This window comes from Rutidosis leptorrhynchoides, chromosome 6 (assembly GCF_046630445.1).
Source record: "Rutidosis leptorrhynchoides isolate AG116_Rl617_1_P2 chromosome 6, CSIRO_AGI_Rlap_v1, whole genome shotgun sequence".
Taxonomy (NCBI): domain Eukaryota; kingdom Viridiplantae; phylum Streptophyta; class Magnoliopsida; order Asterales; family Asteraceae; genus Rutidosis; species Rutidosis leptorrhynchoides.
Window position 1 is genome coordinate 196,076,167 of NC_092338.1, and position 23,113 is coordinate 196,099,279.

Below are 23,113 nucleotides of genomic sequence, written 5' to 3' on the forward strand. Positions count from 1 at the left end.
ATGCTGAAAAAAGACAACGAGCTGGACGATTGAACCTGGGCGGGACCTGGGCGGCTCTGGTGCCAACGGCGCCCAGGGTGGGCGGAGGTGGGCGGAGGATGAGGGCGGACGGTTGGGAGCACTCTAATAACTACAAAATTCTTAACCAGTGATAAAACATAATCAGTCAATATACTCAATAGCATGGACACACTTATACTGCAATGATTAGGATCGACTAATTCTGTGTTTGATATCTTCCTTTCGAGATCGTGTCTAACCGTTTAATTTCACCAATTATGTGCGTTGATCTTCTCTTTAAAGATAGAATCAAATATTTATATTTATTTTGAATATTTGTTACGCGTTCCAAAATAATCTCCATAATTAGTTAATTGTACTCTGGTTGAAGATTGAATCTGGAAGAATCATTGTACCATTCTTCAGTCTAAAACATAAATTGATCATTGCTTTTCTAACAATCAAAGACTCTTAATTGATTAATTCTCTAGCTATTTTTAAACATCAATTTCTTTTTTGACTTAATATGGATATCTTTTTAATTATATATATATACTCCCGTATCATAAAAACCCAAAAAAAAAAAAAAAAAAGTGACTAAATTCCAGAAAAGATAGATTAACACGAAGTCACTTTCACATTGAATAATATAGTACGATACTACAATCCAAAAAAAGTGACTTACAAAACCCCGTGATGGTTCAGGCAAATCTATCTTCTTTTAAAGATATCACATCATATCATAGTACTTACTAAACAATAGTAGTACAATACAAACATATATAAAATACAACAGTACAAAATCCACGAGACCTGTTAGTCACGTGACTCATGAGCATACCTCACGTGATATCCCAACCCTGGAATTGGGTATATCGTATAAGATCCGGTGGTTCTGTTGTTGCATATTGGCGATCACATTGAATGCGGCTGAGGCCGACATGGCTAGACAAGTGGTTGATCCGAATGTGCTATGAATAAGGAAGTTGTCTTGTGTTAACGACATATTAACTCCCGGAAACATGAATGTCATTGTCGGGACTTGTTTTAGTATTGGGACTGTGTAGCATGTATCGAACCCTCCTAGTGATGACACAACGGCTTTACCCATTCGCCTACGGAACTCGTCTCTCACTGCGGTGTAAGCTCCGTCCACCAGCCTGGTGAACACGGTGCCTGTTCGAAAAAAAAAAAAAAAGAGTATTTTAACGTTGAATTCAACATATAGTTTACTCAATATGGTATGATAAAGGGCAAATAATGAAATTGCGCATTATATAAGTGGAAACATGTTATCATGATGTTATGGTGAGTTGGTGACATTGTGACAATTAGTTCTATTTATTATTATATAGTTAGTGTCAATATTTTCTTTAAAAGTCAAATTCGCACATCACTGTCATGAATTAATCTACGGAATATATATATATTAGGACTCGAACCGTCAACCTTATAGTTAAAAGGGTTATCTCGATAGTGTTGGACTAATGGACCTTTGGTTTTTTTTTTTTTTTTTTTTTTTTTTTTTTTTTTTTTTTTTTTTTTACCTGAATCGATGATGGTGCCACCGCCATTGTTTGGGTTGAAAGCTAACGCACTTGGGGGAATGTTGACGATTTTTGAGCCAACTTTCATTCCAATCAAATTCACATAGTAAAGTGAAGTTTTTTTAGGGTTTACAAGTAATGGGGTGTATCGTATGTTTTTTGGTTGCCCGTTGGTTCCTAATCTTAAAGTTCCCGAAAAATTTGAAGACTTAAAACTTGGCAGACAATATGAAAATGTGGACTGATAAAGGGTTTTAGACTGAGATACAAACGACGATGGACCACGACCTAAACCTAAAACACCTTGGGGTGGGAAGGAACCACCGGTCGCTTTTTGTATGCAACCGAAAGGGTAGCCGAAGACAGAGTCAGTTGCTAGGGTTATGTTGTCTCGTGCCAAGCTAGCCACAATGGAGGTGGCACCATATGTCATATTCATGGAGCATGTTGTTCCTAGACAACTTGTACTTTGTACCTACAAAAAATGACGTTGAAGTCAATTAGAATCAAATCTTTAAGATATGTTCATCTAAATAAATGAAGGATCACTATTTAATTTAATAGTACTAATATACTAACTGATTACACATACTGGAATTTATATATTGTTGGATATCTTTAAGATATGTCCATAATTGAGCACGATTTGTAGGCCTCTAAAATTTATATATTGTTGTATGTATATTAAATCTGCCTTAAACCTCATTTAAAATTAAATATGTAACACTTAATTACAAAAACAAAATGATGTACAAACTCTAGATATATAATCCTCTATAAAATATACTCCGTATATGTCTATACACTATCAATCTTAGTCACAATGCTGATATAATAATTACAATGACAAAAAACTAGCGGATCAAATATTCGTGAAAAGGGTTTTGTTCCTTAAATCTTAGTCTACTTACGCCAGACAAACTCAAACTCAACATGTGATATGCATATGAAGCTGACCTGCCGGCAAGGCAATACTGTTCAGGAACAGATTTCAAACAAGGTTATTTTTTGTATCACATAATCACCAGTGCCCTTATCAATCTGATGATCTGGCTACACGCTTGGCGGATCAAATCATTGCATAAACATAAAATTTTTTAATGGAAACATAATGTATTTAGTAAAGTAGTAATTTGTTTTATTGACAAACGGTGTTATAATTAAATTAAGTAATCAAGAACCGGAAGTCACGGGTATAAAAAGCATGGGGTCCCCGGGTTGACCCACACCACAAATGGACACCCCTGTAATCCAACCAAAACCGGATCACGGGTTTGCTTTAATTTCTTCCCAATTTTGTTAATATCCTATAGGATAACAATGATTAATTCCTTTCACATTTTTTTCCCAGTATACCATTTATAATGGTTATAGTAACGTGACAAGATTGTAGGAAAAATGAACGAGAATATTGTAAAAGAGGGTTGATAAAAAGTTGTGAGTTTATGTACGTGACGTACTGACGTGGGGTGTTCGATTAAAAATAGGTTCTAAATATGGACTAAATATGAAGTTAATTAGTTAGGATCTAACATATACAATTGTGATCGTGGGAGACCAATAGTTGGTATAGTTTATTTTATTTTATATATATGATTTTGTAAGTGCGACATAAAGTTAAGGGTCTCTATTCCAACGGTTTAATATGCTAACTCCTTCCAAATCCCAATTTAAATTTAAATATTTATATTTTCATTTTCCTATGTCTCAAAATGTTCACTTTTTCTATTAGCCAATTAAAAATGATTTTAATGGAAAGTAAATTATTGGATAGTAATGTAATAATTGCTTTTTTTTATTATAATTAATTAGATTAGACTCTGTGCATTTTTATAATGAATATCAGATAATATGAATGAGAGAGAGTATGATTTAGGAGTTTATTTTTCTTGATAAGTATCCAATATCTAAACTAATCTCATAATCAATAATAGTATCACTTGGCGTTTTGTCATGATTAGTAAAACCAGAATATTAAAACCTCAACGATAGGTCAATGATACTATATTATTTTATTTTGACTTAACAACCATACTATTTTAATATGAAGGACAAATGATATCCACAAGGTTGAATGTTCTTTGACTAGACTCAAGATTCACATATACGCATAATGTGCATAAATTTGTGATGTAGTTGTTACTAGTGGCTACTAACAAGTAGTGAAATTAAATAAATAAACAAACATATATTCTTTGGAGTTTTATGGTAAAGAGTTTATACGTACTTGTTTGCATTGGTCAGTGCCACAAGCAAGTGACAAGAAGCTAACTGACTTAGCGGAATCAAAGGTGGTAGACGAGCAACCAACACATCCGGCACAAGGGACTAAAGCCGTATCGGTGCTAGTATCTAAAGCCATAAGCAAGCTTTGAGGCGGTGTCCCAATGTTAACTTTCACAATGTAGGTTGGGCTTTGTATAATTTGTCTGCCCGACCCAATTGGGACAAAAGACCGACCAGCGACTAGACTCGTTAGATAATTGAGTCTAGTCGTGTCGTCGGCCTGCATTTGGAGAACACTCTCTTCCCATGAGAGTGAGGTTTTTACCCTAAATGGTGAACATGGACTGGACACATGATAGACCCTAAGAGTTGACCCTTGACTAGTTGCTTCACAATTTGGGCTAAGTGAGTAAACCAAGCTCAATGAGCAAAGGATTAGAAGGGTGAGGTGTAGAGCATCCATTGATGTGTTGTTTTTTGAGTGAAATTTTAGTGTGATATTTGCTTACTAGAGGATGGGTATATATATTTGACAAAATTGCATTTTCACACCCTACTCTTTGATGTATTTGGGTTTACACCTCTGACTTTTCATCTGTTTTTATGACAAATTGAAACATATTTGTTCGATCTTTTCTATTATCAAAAGCATAAATAAAATTATCAAAATGTAAAGAGTCAAAAACTTAAATAAAATTATAATATTCAATTCAATTAGTTTGTTTATTCATTGTATATATAAAGTTGAATGGCTTTTGACCTCTTGTTTCAAAAGCTTGCTACAACATTTAGTGGATTAAAAGAATTTTCAATTTTTGACTAAAGAGTTTATTTATATATGATGTTGGTCCAAATGTAAAGAGAGTAAATAGAATCTCTTACGATTGATTAATTGTTTAAGTAACAGTTAATGTATTTTTGCAAAAAATAATTATTATCAATTGGGAAAGTAGCATGGTGAACATTAATCTGCGCAAAACATATAGACGTTTTCTCGTATATATGTACTTAATGTGTGAAGAGATTATACGAATTCAAATCAGTCTGAGTGGTTTGAACCATGTATTCTCTACACAGTGGTCTCGGGTTAAAGACACCTTAGATTTCCCCCCCTTTACTACGTATTTTGAGTATATATATATATATATATATATATTCAATATATTCAATTAGCTCTATGTAGGTAACAAAAGTGCATGAATGGTTGTTTGTTTTCGGGCCTTCCATTGCTATACGCGGTCGCATCGCGCGATTAACTTAAAACTTATTTAAATTCAATGTAAAATAATAGAAGTTTTCGATGACGTTTTTAATTTCAGCACATGATTTAGAAGATTTGCGATTTTTCCCTTTTAATATGTATTTTGATATATATATATATATATATATATATATATATATATATATATATATATATATATATATATATATATATATATATATATATATATATATATATATATAGTGGTAGGATCAAGAGGGAAGTAACCATTCGGGGGGAAGCGGGGGGAAGCAAAAACTTTTTTTTCTTTCGTTTTTTGAAAAAACTTTGTTCACGAACATTATAGATGAGATGAAAATATGAACATTTAGTAGAGACACTTTGTGATAAATGTTTTTATTTTGGCGGGAAAACGCTCGAAGAAGTAATATATAACAATTATCGTGTTTTTCGAGCGTATTTTGAGGTTTTAGCTATTGGGATTTAGATATTAGGGTTTATAGGGTTTAGATATTAGGGTTTAGAAATTTAGGGTTTAGGGTTTAGATTTAGGGTTTAGATTTAAGATTTAGATTGAGTTTTTAACACGAACGGTTTAGAGTTTAGGGTTTAGGGTTTGGTGTTTTGGGTTTATGGAATAAACCCAAAACACCAAACCCTAAACCCTAAACCCTAAACTCTAAATCGGGCTAAATTTTACTTCACAAAACATGGAAAAAAAAACGTTCATATTCTTCACGAACAATATTATCTTGAATGTTATTTTTGTCGATCATTTTCCCGCCTAAATAATAACATTCATCACGAAGTGTCTCTTCTAAATATTCATATTTTCGTGTGATCTTGATGCCGAATTTTTTTTTTTCAAAAAAAACGAAAAAAAAGAAAATTTTGCTTCCCCCCGCTTCCCCCCGATTGGTTACTTCCCCATTGATCCTGCCCCTATATATATATATATATATATATATATATATATATATATATATATATATATATATATATATATATATATATATATATATATATATATATATATATATATATATATATATATATATATATATATATATTCAATTAGCTCTATGTATGTAACACAAGTGCATGGATGGATGGTTGGTTGTTTTCGGGCCTTCCATTGCTATCAAGTGGCTATGGGTTCGGCACTTAAGTCTTTTTTACGTGGTCGCATCGCGCTACTAACTCAAAACTTATTTAAATTCAATGTGAAATAATAGAAGTTTTCAATGACGTTTTTAATTTCAGCACGTGATTTTGCAATTTCCCCCCCTTTAATACATATTTTGAGTATATATATTCATTTAGCTGTATGTATGTAACACAAGTGCATGGATGAATGGTTGGTTGTTTTCGAGCCTTCCATTGCTATCAAGTGGCTATGGGTACGGTACTGATAGTGCTCCAAATGAACATATATTTAGGCACAATATCCTTCCAATATGTAAAGTTTTCAGTTGCAATTGTTCTATTTTCAAGTAATGTTCGTTTAAATAAATAAGTGCAAAGACAAAAGAAGAAAACGACGATTTGAAGACGCAAATGACCAAAAAGCTCAAATATACAAGATACAATTCAAGTGGTTCAATTTATTGATGAGAAACATCTAAAAATTACAAGAGTACAAGTCGCGGAACGCAAAGTACAAGATATCTCCGCGTACGAAAGGACGTTCGAAAATCCGGAACCGAGACATAAATCGAGCATCAACGCGCGAGTCAACGGTCCTAAAATTACGAGTCAACTATGCACAAGAATATAATATAATATATATATAATTAATATAAATTATATAAATTATATATATATTTAATAAATATGCCGAAAAGCTAGAAAACAAGGGAAAGTGAGCTGGTACCAGTCACCATGCGATCGCATGGGATTAACACACCCAGGCCATGCGATCGTATGGCCCCAAAAGTTGGGTCAGGTGCTATAAAAGGCAACGTTTTCAGCGAATGTAAAACACATCTTTTTCTTTTCCTTCTCTGTAACGAAAACATATATATATATATATATATATATATATATATATATATATATATATATATATATATATATATATATATATATATATATATATAATATTAAGTTTAAATTAAGTTTAATAATAATTGGGTTATTATAAGAAATGTTTTAAGATTTTATATGACGGAACTCTGTCCGTGTAACGCTACGCGATTAATCACCACTGTAAGCTATGTTCTTCCTTTTTAAATTAATGTCTCGTAACTAAGTTATTATTATGCTTATTTGAGCCGAAGAAATTGTGATGTTGGGCTAAAATATTAAGATGGGGTTATTGGGCTTTGGACCATAATTAAGGTTTGGGCAAAAGACCGACACTTGTAGAAATTGGACTATTGACTATTAATAGATGGGGGTATTGTCTAATTGAGTGACAACTCATTGGAGTCTATCGAACCTATCTTCAAATTAACCTAATAATTAATAATGATTATGGTTGTCCTATTTAGTGACGTTCATATGGAATCTATTATAATCATTTAATTAATTATTCGGGTTGGGTAATTGATTATTCAAACTGATCAAGTGGGTAAATTAATATTCATATCTAATCAAAACAGGGGTGGATTACATACAGTGATAACTGGTGTAATTGTTGACAGAAGTGATAATTGCGTCACAGTTTAATTCCTTAATTAGTTGGAATATTTGACTTCGGGTATAAGGGTAATTTGACGAGGACACTCGCACTTTATATTTATGATTGATGGACTATTATGGACAAAAACCAGATAGACATATCAAATAAACCAGGACAAAGGACAATTAACTCAGAGTAATAAATTAAAATCAAAACGTCAAACATCATGATTATGGAAGTTTAAATAAGCATAATACTTTTATTTCAAATTTCATCGTACCTTTATTTACTGTCATTTTAATTACTGCAATTTACTTTATCGCAATTTAAATTCTGTCATTTATATTGTCGTCATTTATCTTTAAGCTTAAAATATAAAATCGACAAACCGGTCATTAAACGGTAACAACCCCCTTTTATAATAATATTACTATATATAATTATATGTATTTTATATAAATATAGTTGTTAAAAATATAGCGTTAAACTCAGCTAGCTCCCTGTGGAACGAACCGGACTTATTAAAAACTACACTACTCTACGATTAGGTACACTGCCTATAAGTGTTGTAACAAGGTTTAAGTATATCTCATATATATAAATTAATAAAACTTGTGTAATATTTCGTAGTAAAAATAATAGTATTTCGTACTACACGCTGCATACATCAAGTATTTTTGGTGCTGCTGCCGGGGACTCGGTGAAAAACGCTATATTTATTATTATATAATTTCTTATTTTGTTAAAAATATATTGTTTTTGTAATAAGTATTAAAAATATATATATATAAAAAAATATATATATATTTTTAAGATTTTGTCTATAATAAGTATTTTTATTTTTAGATTTTAAAATATAAGTTTATTTTAATAAATATTTTCTTTATATATTTTGTATAAATTAAAATCAGAAAAAGAAAAAAAATATAATAATTAAAATTAAAGTTGGGCCGAGTCAGTTTTCGAAGCCCAATCTGTTCTGGTAAATTGGGTCATGCGACCGCATAAGCCCGTATGCAAAGATCCATGCGACCGCATGGTTTAATCTGACAGGTCCGATCCCAGCATTAATTACGCGTAGGGTTTTAATTAAATTATTATTATTAATTAGGATTTAATTATAATATTAATTAGTTTAGTTTTAGTTTTACTTTGTAATTTAAGATTTATTAGTTTTATTAATTATATAAATTTAATCCTTTTATAAAATAATAATATAAAAATAATATTTTTTTTTATAAAATTGTATTTTATCAACTTAGTTTATTTTTATATTTTGTATTTTTTTTATCATTTAATTCGTAGTCTTTATAATTTTCATTCATAATTAGTTTTAAACTTAATTTTTGCCATAGAATTTTTTATACTTCTAGATTTTTAGGCTTTGCCGTAAAATCCCTTAAATGCTTTTTCTTTAGAATTAAGATTTAGGCGCTTTAGAATTTTGCGACACCATAATAGATTTTAGTGCCTATTTAAGTAATTGCCGTTTTTCGTTTAGAATTCCTTTTAAGCTTTAATACCTTTAGACGCAAGTTTTAATATTTAGTTTTTAGACTTTTAAGTTTCGACGCTCTACTTTCTTATTATTTTTTTTCGACTTTTTATTTTTCGACGTTTGTTTTTCGATTCTTATTTTTCGACGCGTTTTTTTTCTTTCTCATTTCTACGCTCTAGTTTTTAGGACATAGAATTTTCTTTATTTTCTTTAAACTTCGACGAAAAAATTATTTTAAGTGTTTAAATTCATAGACATCCAAAATTTTCTGCTTCATAGTAATAGTTGGATTTGTTAGTGGCTGAGTTGTGGATTTTCCGACTTAAAGGATCCTGGCTCCCTGTTGCATCTTTTGGCTATTCGAAACGTGGGCAAAAGCAGAAAAGTCTATTAATTTGATAACTTATATAATTTTTATTTTTTTGACTAATAGGATATTCAGTGAATGCACCGAGCAAAACGTTCACAACCTTTCATACGTTCACCACCTGTAACTCGATCAAGACATCTAGCTAATATTGTCGCCGTTGATTTTTCTTTAGAATCATCATCTAGTCGAACAAGTACTCCAACTCAAAATCCTGATAATCCATTTTTTGAACCCGACTTTACAATTGAGAACCCGGAGGATATTCAAGGACAATTCAGAGATCCTGAACCAATAATCATTCCTCCTGAACCACAAATTGCTCATCCAGAGATTGTCGAGGAAGAAACCATTAAATCAGAATCCTCTGGTGATTCAGATTCAACAAATTTAATCATGGAAAATCCGGAACCTCTAAGTATGGAAGACCGAATGAGAGCTAAACGCACTGGCCAAGGACACGCCATTATTAAGCCAGACATTAATGCGCCTGATTATGAAATCAAATAACAAATAACTAATCAATGCCAATATAGTGGTAAGCCAAAAGAAGATCCAAACGAACATCTTCGAACCTTTAATAGGATCTGTACTCTATTCAAAATCAGAGAAGTTGAGGATGAACAGATCTATCTCATGTTGTTTCCCTGAACTTTAAAGGGAGAAGCCAAAGATTGGTTAGAATCATTACCTGGAGGAGCGATTGATACATGGGATGTTTTAGTTGAGAAATTTCTTAAAAGATTCTTTCCGGCATCTAAAGCCGTGAGACTTCAAGGAGAAATTGTTACGTTCACGCAAAAGCCAAATGAAATATTATATGAGGCATGGACAAGATTCGGAAAGTTGTTAAGAGGATGTCCTCAACACAGTTTAGACACTTATCAAATAGTACAAATATTCTACCAAGGTGTCGACGTCGCCACACGAAAAGACATCGACACAGCAGCTGGTGGTTCCATTATGAAGAAAACCGCAACTGAAGCTCACAAAATCATTGATAACACAACCTCCCACTCACATGAGTGGCATCAAGAAAAAGATATTTTTCGATCATCTAAAGCGGCTAGAGCCGATTCTAGCCATGACTTTGATTCCGTTTCTGCAAAAATAGATGCTTTCGAAAGACGAATGGAAAAGATGAATAAAGATATTCACGCAATACGAATCAGTTGTGAGTAATGTGGTGAACCACACTTAACGAAAGATTGTCACATTGAGCAAACGATGGAACACCGTGAGAATGTTTCCTACATGAACCAAAGGCCGAGAAATAATTATCAAAATAATTATCAACAGCCAAGGCCGAACTTTAATCGAAATCAAAACATTCTTTACAATCCAAATGGACCCAACAATAACTCGTATAACCAACAAGGTCTGAATAACCAACCAAATCAAAACAACACTTTCAATCAACAAAGACCTAGCTTGTATAAACCACCACAACAAACCGAATAGAAAAAGCCAAATCTAGAAGAAATGATGGCAAAGCTAATGGAATCTCAAACACAATTTATTGCAACTCAAACCCAAACAAATGAGAGGTTTGATCAGTCATTAAGAACTCAACAAGCTTCCATTTTGAATTTAGAAAAACACGTAGGTACTCTTGCTAGCATGATGAGGGAGAGGGAACAAGGAAAGCTACCGAGTAATACTGAAGTAAATCCTCGGAATGAGAATGTTAATATGGTATCAACAAATTCTAAAAAATTAGCACCAGAAGATGGGAAGGTTTTCGATGTGAGTAACAATGAAGAAGTTACAACACCACCACCACCCGAGTTATAAAGCCAGTGGTGGCACCATACAAACCACCCATCCCGTTTCCAAGAAAAGGAGTTGAGTATGAGCAAGTAATAGGTAATAAAGTTTGTGATACCTCTGGAAAGAAGAAGAAGAATAAGAAAGTGCAAGAAACAAAAACCATAGAAGTAAACCCGGTGAAGACAGTTCCACCAAAACCTCCACCCAGGTTGGGTGATCCGGGTGAATTTATTGTTCCTTGTCTACTTAGTGATTGTGTCATGTATGATGCACTAGCAGATTTAGGTGCGAGTATAAGTGTTATGCCTCTTTCATTATATAAGAGATTAGGAGTAGGTGAGTTAAGTCCAACGGAAATGAGTGTTCGACTCTTTGATCAAACCATTAAGCACCCAGTTAGAATTGCTGATAACCTACCCGTTCAAGTGGGTAATTTAACCTTTTTATTCGAATTTATTGCCATTGACATAGAAGAGGACCCAAACATTCCTCTAATTTTAGGTCGACCATTCTTAACGTCCACCGGGGCGTTATTTGATGTAAGAGAAGGTAGAATGACACTTAGTGATGGTGACAAATCGGTCACCTTTGTGAGTCGAAAGGCTAAATCTCCACCAACTAAAACTGTTGAACCAATAAAAACGATCGATGAGAAGCATATTGTTTTACCAACTCCAACGGTAGTGCTTAACAATAATAAAATGCCTAAGTGGGGAAGATGAAGTAACACCTAATGATGACTTGATAACAAAGAACCCCGTTGTTGATACGAAATTAAATGATCTCGTTATTAACAGTTCAATGAAGAAACTTATTAAACGGATTCGCGATGCTAAAACCAAGGGGAACTTTAAGTTATGTAACCGGTTAGTATCCAATCTATCTCCTAAAGAAAAGGAGATACTAGTTGAATTTGTGGATATTACACAGGAATCCGACCAATGGCTTAAAGCAAAAGTCACAGATATGCAAGTTGATTATGGTCCAAAAGAAATTGACGATGAAGTTAATCACAATTTCGACACCACAACTACCTAAGTGTGGGGAGATTCAAATGTTCTAAAAGAAAATGCTATCTAGAGTTAGTTGTTCTGTTCTCGTGTAGTTCCGAGAATGGAATCCGATTGGTCTTTTCCGCTAGCAGACACTAAAGAACTAGTTTTCTCCTCCCATTCTGAATTTTTTCTGTTTTGTAGGTTTTGTATAAAATTAATATGCATTTTAAATTTATGCTTTGTGTAAATTTAAAAACAAAATTTACTTTATTTCATTAAGTTTTAAAAAAATGATTTCTAAAATTTGTCGTGAGTTAAACACTAGGTCATAGAACCGAAATTGCTTTACCAGAGGGCGGGGCGAAAAATTTTGTTATCATTATTTTTAATTTTATTGATCTAAAGTATAATAAAAAAATTAAAAAATCCAAAAATCTTTGCTTTTAAAACAATCGCTTTAACGACAAAATTTTAAATTTTGTCGAGGGACGGACTAGGTAAACATACCGAAACTACCTAAAGTAAAAGGAAACAAAATTTTAAAAAAATTATTCATTTGAATTGATAAAGGTTTTATAAAAAAAAATATATGTAAAAGTATGTATATATATGTTTGTAGTTTATCCCATGTACAAAACAGGGTAAAACATCGTATTTTCAAAGACTGGCATTAAGTTCGGCAAAAGCTACTAATTTTGACGACAAGATGTAAAATATCAAATGTGATATAAAACAATATGTTAGTAAACTCGGTATTTTTAATCATTTTTCTACGCTAATCACCCTCATGAATTTAAATTTTTACTGATTTCTTGCAAATGAGGGCATTGCATGATCTCAAGTGTGGGGAAGGGTTATAAATTCTCTCGGGTTTACCCTTAGTTTAATTGCCAAATTTTGTGAAAATTTGAAAAATTTTCAACTAAATGAATTCAAAATCATGTTTATACATATTTATGAACAATAAAACTAGGTGTTAATGCCGAAATTATTGTTACCTCAGAGAGAACATAATGGAGAAACAACTCAAAACGCTTGAATTCATTTAAAATGGAATAGAAGAGAATAAAAAGGCAAAGAAAAGAATAGATAAAAGCTAAGTGTGGGAAGAATTTACCAATTTCTTTATTACACATATCACATATTTGGTACAGATTATTGCAGGTACTTTTGCTTTGGACTAAACAAATCAGTTTTACCCGATTTACTGTAATATATTTGAAAGAAAGATGGATCTACACGATGAATCAATTCCATCATTAAAAGGAAGTAAAGTCTTCCGAAAAAGACACGCACTTCTTGATTTAGGTCAGGAAGTTTTCGTCCAGACCAGCTGTAGGTTGACGAAAAATCTAGAAAATTCATCTCAAAAATCAGCAGGAAAACCACGGACCTCAGCATCAAACAGGGTCACCAAGTGGTCAGACTTATCCTAACCATGAGAGGATCTGTCTCGTAAAATGGGGAGGGCGCCGTGCAAATTAGCTTGATAAGATGTAACAACCCAAACCGTAACCGACCAAACACGACGAAATTGCAAACAAAAAAAAAATTTCTGGTGCAGGCCATCTGCGCGGCGCGCCAGGTGGCCGCGCGGCGCGCCAAACCACCTGGACAGCCCGCTGTCCCCGGAAGTCAATTTAATGAAAATGTTTGACTAGTTCTCGACATTTTTAGCCAAAACGCTTTTAACCATACATTCATATATGTAAAACTAGCACATAACTAAGGTATGAACAAGTTTTACAAGGTGGGGCCCACACGTGCCCAAAACGCCACTAAGTTTAAAATACAATGTTTAATACAAATTAGAGTTTCGACCACGAAAAGTTTAATTGCCAAACGATACAACGAGCATGGTGTTTGGGGTTAAACTACCCAAATCTCGGTCAAAATCCAAAATCATCACATCCCAAAAGCGTCACTAAACTAGACGGGATCTCTAATCCAACCGGATGCCCTTACCCTTGTCCACACCGGAACCTATAAAAATAGTAAACAACGAGAGGGTAAGCAAAGCTTAGTGAGTAAAACATATATATACATGCATATACAACTTACCCACACGCATCCACGATATCAAATAACACATAACAAATCTCGATAAGCAAGCTAGTATCACCAAACGTATCACTAGCAATAATCATAGCATAAATACTCATAACAATAATCAAATGCTAGTATGAACAACAATAAATCATGGTTAACCAATCTCTTCGCTAGGGAACGACTTCGCGAAACAAGTCATCGATGTTCATAACATTCGTTAGCTTCCAAAAAGGCTATGGCATGCTAACCCCCCGAGGTGTTCCAAAAACGGCTATGGCATCACCCCTCAAGTGTTCCAAAAACGGCTATGGCATCACTTGCTCAATGTGAGTAGAACACGGCTATTACTCACGCTTTCGTACACCAACACGGCTATGTGTACGGGTAACTCAAATAACAACGTGGGAGTAAAACACGGCTATTACTCGCCACTAAATGCACAAACACGGCTATGTGCCTTAGTACAAAACATGGACTAATACGGCTAAGTCCCACAACCTTGGTCACAAAACGGCTATGTGACACCATCAACACGGTACATAAATTATATACATACATATATAGATATTCCACTCACCTCAAAATCTCTTGTCGAAAGATAACCGAGCTTGAACACTTCAATGTAACGCACCTATTACATTTATCACAATATCAAAATCATAACTCAAGTTGGTCAACACTCTAAAGCTCACTCCTAGAGCCAATTTGACCTATGGTGCAAATCCGACCCATTTGCACCCTTAACCCTAAAATCGGGTTAACTCATCACAAAACCCTATCATTAACCAAAGTAGGTTCTTTACACATTTTAACATTAGTTTTAGGCTTCAACTACACACATTAATTAGCTTAAGTTCAATTTGACCCATTTGGCACTTTCAAAGTCAACCTACCCATTTTTGGGTCAACCACTACCCATTTTACACCCATTTACATAAATCATGGTGTTCTAACCCTCTTACTAGCTAATTAGGGTTCTCTAACATCAATTAACACTTCCAAAACCCTAGTTAACTCAATATTGAGTCTATATGACCTAAATTACCCAAGAATACCCAAAATTAACCAAAAGTGGGTTTTATGTTCACCTTTGACTCAAACCCTAGCCCTAAATCAAATTAAACAAAGGAATTAAGATTAGAGCATACCACAACTACCAAAACGAAGATAATGACGAGATGAACAACTTTAGAACTTGGGCTTTAGCAAGAAACCCTCTTCTTCCTCTTCAAAGTGAGCTTTCCCTCTCTAAAACTCACTCTCTCACTAAAATAAATTGGGAGGTGATAAGGTTGGTGAACAAGGGAGTAAATGAGCTCCCAAACTACTGAACCAAGCATTAAACTCGGCCTTGATGTGAATTTACCAAAATACCCCCAAAATATCTAATTTAAAAAGAGAAAGGGATCTGTCACAGACAGTTGGCGCGGCGCGCCACAAGGCCGCGCGGCGCGCAACCCTGCCAGTTCAGCTCCTTTTGTATTTTAAATACACGCAACAGAACCCCGTTTCAAGTACCGTACATTACACTTATATACACTTATGTACACTATAAATAATCGGGTCTTACAACTCTTCCCCACTTATTCGGATTGCGACCTCGCAATCCATGCCGCATGACAAGCGGGAAGATAAACCAACACAAACTCTTCAGGTTCCCAAGTGAACTCGGAACCCTTATTCCGCCGCCATTGAACTTTAAAAGTCCTAACCTCCTTATGCCTCAACCTCTTGACCTTTTCATCAAGTATTGCAATTGGCTCTTCAACATACTCCAACTTATTGTTTAGCTCAATTTCATCTAAAGGCATCCATGAAGTATCATCCGCAAGGCACTTACGGAGGTGAGAAACATGAAACGTGTTATGGATCCCCGCAAGCTCTTCGGGCAATTCCAATCGATAAGCAACTTCGCCAACACGAGCTAAAACCTTGAATGGCCCAATAAATCGAGGAGCTAACTTTCCCCGTTTTCGAAATCGAATAATACCCTTCCAAGGCGAAACCTTAAGCATCACCATATCGCCTTCCTGAAACTCGATCGTTCGTCTTCGCTTATCGGCATACGACTTTTGCCTATCTTGAGCCTTCTTCAAATGTTCTCGTATAGTATCAATCTTGTTATTCGTTTCAAGAACCAAATCGGTGCTCCCGATTTCCCTTTGACCCACTTCTCCCCAACAGACGGGAGTTCGACATCTTCGCCCATATAGCATCTCATAAGGTGGCATCCCGATACTAGTATGAAAGCTATTATTGTACGAGAATTCCACCAAGGGTAAATGCTCGTCCCAACTACCACCGAAATCGATAATGCACGCCCGTAACATATCTTCCAAAGTTTGGTTCGTACGTTCGGTTTGACCGTCCGTTTGAGGATGATACGCCGTGCTCAACTTTAATTGTGTACCCATATCTTCGTGAAACTTTTCCCAAAATCGAGATGTAAAACGGGTATCTCGATCCGAAATAATAGATATAGGAACGCCATGTCGCGAGACCACTTCCTTGATAAACAACTTAGCCAAGGCCTCCGACGATATTGCTTCTTTAATGGGAAGAAACAAAGCACTTTTCGTTAACCGATCCACTATAACCCAAATCGAATCATATTGAGTTCTCGCCGTCTTAGGTAATTTAGTGATGAAGTCCATGGTAATGTGCTCCCATTTCCATTTCGGGATCTCTAACGGTTGCAACTTACCATACGGCTTTTGATGTTCGGCTTTAACTTGCAAACAAGTAACACATCGTTCAACGTATTTTACAACATCACGTTTCATGCCCGGCCACCAATAATCTTTCTTCAAGTCATGATACATTTTCGTCGCGCCCGGATGAATGGAATATTTCGACTTATGTGCTTCATCGAGTAGCACCCGTCGGTAATCACCCGTCTTAGGCACCCACACCCTTCCTTGAAAGGACAACAAACCCCGCGGACCCATAGTAATAAACTCCGATTGGCCCACAATTCGTTCCGTGTGCTTATCGTGAACATAAGCCTCTATTTGGTCTTCACCCATCTTTTCAAGAAAGTCGTTAGTGATAATCAAACGTAACGATATTATACGTATCGCCGGATGTTGAGTCTTTCGACTTAACGCATCCGCGACCACATTCGCCTTACCCGGATGGTAAAGTATCTCACAATCATAATCTTTCACCACATCCATCCATCTACGTTGACGATAATTCAAATCCCTTTGAGTAAAAAGGTGTTTCAAATTCTTATGATCCGAATATATCGTACACTTGACACCATACAAGTAGTGGCGCCAAATTTTCAACGCATGCACAACCGCCGTCATTTCAAGATCATGAGTCGGGTACCTCGTTTCGTGTTCCTTTAATTGTCGAGAGGCATAAGCAATGACTTTACCCCTTTGCATAAGAACGCACCCGAGCCCATTTAAGGAAGCATCACAATAAACCACCATGTCTTCGACGCCTTCCGGTAACACTAACACCGGAGCTTGACACAACTTCTCTTTCAATAATTGAAAAGCAATTTCTTGCTCGTTTTCCCAATTGAACTTAGCACTCTTCCTCGTCAACTTTGTTAATGGAGAAGCAATCTTAGAAAAGTCTTGGATAAACCGACGATAATAACCGGCCAATCCGAGAAAACTTCGGATCTCCGTGGGCGTAGTCGGTCGTCCCCAACTCTTCACCGTCTCAATCTTCCCCGGATCCACTTGGATACCGCTTTCGTTCACAATGTGACCAAGGAATTGAACCTCCCTTAGCCAAAATTCACATTTAGAGAACTTTGCATACAACTTCTCTTTTCTTAGCGTCTTCAAAACTTCACGTAAGTGACGTTCATGTTCGTGCATACTTTTCGAGTAGACTAGTATGTCGTCAATGAATACAATAACCGACTTGTCCAACATAGGTTGGCACACCCGGTTCATAAGATCCATGAATGCCGCCGGTGCATTCGTAAGACCGAAGGGCATAACTACAAATTCATAATGCCCGTAACGCGTTCGGAAAGCCGTTTTCTCAATATCTTCCTCACGGACCCGCATTTGGTGATAGCCGGACCGTAGGTCGATCTTAGAGAAATACGTTGCGCCTTGAAGTTGATCAAACAAATCGTCGATCCTAGGTAGTGGATAACGATTCTTGATCGTCACTTTATTCAACTCACGGTAATCAATGCACATACGCATACTACCGTCTTTCTTTTTCACGAATAAGACCGGAGCGCCCCACGGCGAAGCACTCGGTCGGATAAAACCCTTCTCTAGCAACTCTTGAATTTGATTCAATAGCTCTTGCATTTCCGTTGGTGCTAAACGATAAGGAGTTTTAGCAATGGGAGTAGCCCCCGGAACCAACTCAATGCGAAACTCGACTTGTCTTTCCGCCGGAACACCCGGTAACTCATCCGGAAAAACGTCTTCAAACTCATTAACTACCGGAATTTCACGAATAGGTGGTGGCTCATTACGAGTATCAACAACATAAGCAAGGAAAGTCATGCCACCGGTAACAACGGAACGACGTGCCCGTGCAAAAGTGCATATCGGCACCGGTCTTCTTCTCTTATCGCCATGAATAATCATTTCTCCCCCACTTGGGGTCTTCACTCGAATACACTTATCATGGCATGCAATATTGGCTCTATAACGATCGAGCCAATCCATACCAACAACGATATCAAAGTCGCCCAAGGTCATTGGAATAAGATCAATTTTAAAAGTTTCGGCACCAAAAACAACATCACAATTTTTACACACATCAACCACTAGCACCGTCTTGCCGTCCGCTATTTCGACTTCTACCGGACGACTTAACTTAGCTAGCGGACTATCAAGTTTAGGCACAAATTTAGGAGACACAAACGACAAATTTGCACCGCTATCAAAAAGAATCCTTGCCGGATTAGAATTAACCATGAAAGTACCTGAAACAACTTCGTTGGATTGTTTGGCTTCATCGTTCGTCATCAAGTAGTTTCGCCCTCTAGCCGACCCCGCCGCCTTCTCAATCTTCTTAACATGATCATTATTCAACTCGGGGCATTCCGGCCTCTTGTGCCCCACTTTACCGCAATTAAAACACGTAACCGTCTTGGCCGTGCATTCACGGGCGTAATGACCCGACTTCCCACAATTAAAACAAGTGGGCGCAAAAGTACCCGTGCCACCTTTCTTCACACTATTAACGCTCTCGGTGCCTTTCCTAGACTTCTTGTTTGAAAAATTCGAATAGCTCGAACCTTCAAACTTCCTTTTCGAGAAAACAAAATCACTCTTCCTAGGCACCTCCGGCTCAAAACCCCGAGCCAACTCAAACAATTCATCGAAAGTCTTAGCCATACCCCGGCTAATCTTGCTCTTGTAGTCGGCATTCAAAGTACGATAAAAATCTTTCATAAGCTTATGATCATCACCCACATACTCCGGGCAAAAACGAGTCTTTGCCAAGAATGTAGACTTGAGGGTAACTAAATCCATGGAACCTTGTTGCAAATGATGCAACTCGTCCCGAATTCGATCAAGATCGGATGAAGTTCGGTATTCCTTGAAAAACTCTTTCTTGAACTCCTCCCACGTCAAGCCCATGCATTGCTCCTCGCCATACAAATTGATTTTATCATCCCACCACAACTTGCCTTCTTCACGTAACATGCTAGACCCAAACCTCGTCTTCTTCTTGGGAGGACACTCCGCGGTACGGAAGGCCCCCTCGATGTCCGAAATCCAACAAGTACTTTTCAACGGATCCCTCACCCCATTAAACGTCGGAGGTTGAGTATCCTTAAAATTTTTGTAGTGGAAGTCTCTATTTCCATCACCCCCTTCACCTCGAGGATAAACGTTTCTAGCATCAAGGGCCTCTTCAATAGTGGCCTTCAATCGTTCATTTATCATTTCGGTCACTTGCCCATCGACCGACTCTTGGAAGACCCTTCGGACATCCGCAAGAAAATCCGATTTCAACTTCTTAAAGACGGCCTCGACCTTGGTCGAGAACTCGGCGTCTTCACTTGTACTCCCGTTTTCATGATCAGGACCGTTTCTCGTCTTCATTCTATAAAACGAATTAGGTTAAACCATGAAACGAAAGGACAATTATACCCAATTACATACGTATACACCACACTACCCCATCTTGCTCAACAATCGTCGTACATTGCTTGTTTGACCCGATTTGCACCCGTAGTAATGGTAGCTAGTCATTACCACGCAAGCACGTCGCGCTAACTCGCTAGTACAACGTCCATCTCGCTTGATGATTGCTAAACACAACACAAACAAATAGCGCATGATTAGTTCACATAAACCTATGCACTAATCATACCGATCCGACCCAAAGTCCTACAAGTCCCGCATAAACACGCACACAAAGTCTAAGTCTAGGCGCCTATCTCAAGTCACCTAAATCCCTTAGACCATGCTCTGATACCACTTGTAACAACCCAAACCGTAACCGACCAAACACGACGAAATTGCAAACAAAAAAAAAATTTCTGGTGCAGGCCATCTGCGCGGCGCGCCAGGTGGCCGCGCGGCGCGCCAAACCACCTGGACAGCCCGCTGTCCCCGGAAGTCAATTTAATGAAAATGTTTGACTAGTTCTCGACATTTTTAGCCAAAACGCTTTTAACCATACATTCATATATGTAAAACTAGCACATAACTAAGGTATGAACAAGTTTTACAAGGTGGGGCCCACACGTGCCCAAAACGCCACTAAGTTTAAAATACAATGTTTAATACAAATTAGAGTTTCGACCACGAAAAGTTTAATTGCCAAACGATACAACGAGCATGGTGTTTGGGGTTAAACTACCCAAATCTCGGTCAAACTCCAAAATCATCACATCCCAAAAGCGTCACTAAACTAGACGGGATCTCTAATCCAACCGAATGCCCTTACCCTTGTCCACACCGGAACCTATAAAAATAGTAAACAACGAGAGGGTAAGCAAATCTTAGTGAGTAAAACATATATATACATGCATATACAACTTACCCACACGCATCCACGATATCAAATAACACATAACAAATCTCGATAAGCAAGCTAGTATCACCAAACGTATCACTAGCAATAATCATAGCATAAATACTCATAACAATAATCAAATGCTAGTATGAACAACAATAAATCATGGTTAACCAATCTCTTCGCTAGGGAACGACTTCGCGAAACAAGTCATCGATGTTCATAACATTCGTTAGCTTCCAAAAACGGCTATGGCATGCTAACCCCCCCGAGGTGTTCCAAAAACGGCTATGGCATCACCCCTCAAGTGTTCCAAAAACGGCTATGGCATCACTTGCTCAATGTGAGTAGAACACGGCTATTACTCACGCTTTCGTACACCAACACGGCTATGTGTACGGGTAACTCAAATAACAACGTGGGAGTAAAACACGGCTATTACTCGCCACTAAATGCACAAACACGGCTATGTGCCTTAGTACAAAACATGGACTAATACGGCTAAGTCCCACAACCTTGGTCACAAAACGGCTATGTGACACCATCAACACGGTACATAAATTATATACATACATATATAGATATTCCACTCACCTCAAAATCTCTTGTCGAAAGATAACCGAGCTTGAACACTTCAATGTAACGCACCTATTACATTTATCACAATATCAAAATCATAACTCAAGTTGGTCAACACTCTAAAGCTCACTCCTAGAGCCAATTTGACCTATGGTGCAAATCCGACCCATTTGCACCCTTAACCCTAAAATCGGGTTAACTCATCACAAAACCCTATCATTAACCAAAGTAGGTTCTTTACACATTTTAACATTAGTTTTAGGCTTCAACTACACACATTAATTAGCTTAAGTTCAATTTGACCCATTTGGCACTTTCAAAGTCAACCTACCCATTTTTGGGTCAACCACTACCCATTTTACACCCATTTACATAAATCATGGTGTTCTAACCCTCTTACTAGCTAATTAGGGTTCTCTAACATCAATTAACACTTCCAAAACCCTAGTTAACTCAATATTGAGTCTATATGACCCAAATTACCCAAGAATACCCAAAATTAACCAAAAGTGGGTTTTATGTTCACCTTTGACTCAAACCCTAGCCCTAAATCAAATTAAACAAAGGAATTAAGATTAGAGCATACCACAACTACCAAAACGAAGATAATGACGAGATGAACAACTTTAGAACTTGGGCTTTAGCAAGAAACCCTCTTCTTCCTCTTCAAAGTGAGCTTTCCCTCTCTAAAACTCACTCTCTCACTAAAATAAATTGGGAGGTGATAAGGTTGGTGAACAAGGGAGTAAATGAGCTCCCAAACTACTGAACCAAGCATTAAACTCGGCCTTGATGTGAATTTACCAAAATACCCCCAAAATATCTAATTTAAAAAGAGAAAGGGATCTGTCACAGACAGTTGGCGCGGCGCGCCACAAGGCCGCGCGGCGCGCAACCCTGCCAGTTCAGCTCCTTTTGTATTTTAAATACACGCAACAGAACCCCGTTTCAAGTACCGTACATTACACTTATATACACTTATGTACACTATAAATAATCGGGTCTTACATAAGACTAATGAATCAGACCCCCGGAAAGGATAATCTCCTTAAAGATTAAAAATCAGCTTTTAAGCCTGATATTACTCAATCCATGAGTGTAAGATCCTGTTTCCCAGGTGGTTGGGACGCCGTCTAGATGGGTGGGATGCCGTCCCAGTGTGAAGGACTGGACGCCGTCCAGATAGTTTGGACGCCGTCCAAATGTTCTGGCGTGCCAGCTGTCTATTTAGATATTTAAAGAGGGCAAAGTGGTAATTTCACATTGGGAACAAA

At 36.6% G+C, this 23,113-nt stretch overlaps 1 protein-coding gene and 1 non-coding gene across 2 annotated transcripts; both read right to left on the reverse strand.

Moving 5' to 3' along the window:
- Window positions 1–634: 634 nt before the first annotated feature.
- On the reverse strand, window positions 635–4,247 carry LOC139852846 (aspartyl protease AED3-like). Its single transcript, XM_071842181.1, has 3 exons — window positions 3,775–4,247; window positions 1,548–2,022; window positions 635–1,176 (listed from the first exon to the last, which is right to left on the reverse strand). Exons 1-3 carry the CDS (start codon window positions 4,234–4,236, stop codon window positions 830–832), a joined length of 1,284 nt encoding a protein of 427 aa, XP_071698282.1. The 5' UTR covers window positions 4,237–4,247; the 3' UTR covers window positions 635–829.
- Window positions 4,248–10,251: 6,004 nt separating this feature from the next.
- Window positions 10,252–10,358, reverse strand: LOC139856679 (small nucleolar RNA R71). Its single transcript, XR_011762145.1, has one exon. It is a non-coding gene; the product is annotated as a small nucleolar RNA R71 (small nucleolar RNA).
- Window positions 10,359–23,113: the final 12,755 nt, after the last annotated feature.

Coding starts and splice junctions, on each gene's coding strand:
- LOC139852846 (XM_071842181.1), bottom strand. CDS start 4,236: ATGGATGCTCTACACCTCACCCTTCTAATCCTTTGCTCATTGAGCTTG. Junction 2,023..3,774: donor GCACTGACCAATGCAAACAA/GTACGTATAAAC, acceptor CATTTTTTGTAG/GTACAAAGTACAAGTTGTCT. Junction 1,177..1,547: donor TGGCACCATCATCGATTCAG/GTAAAAAAAAAA, acceptor TTTTTCGAACAG/GCACCGTGTTCACCAGGCTG.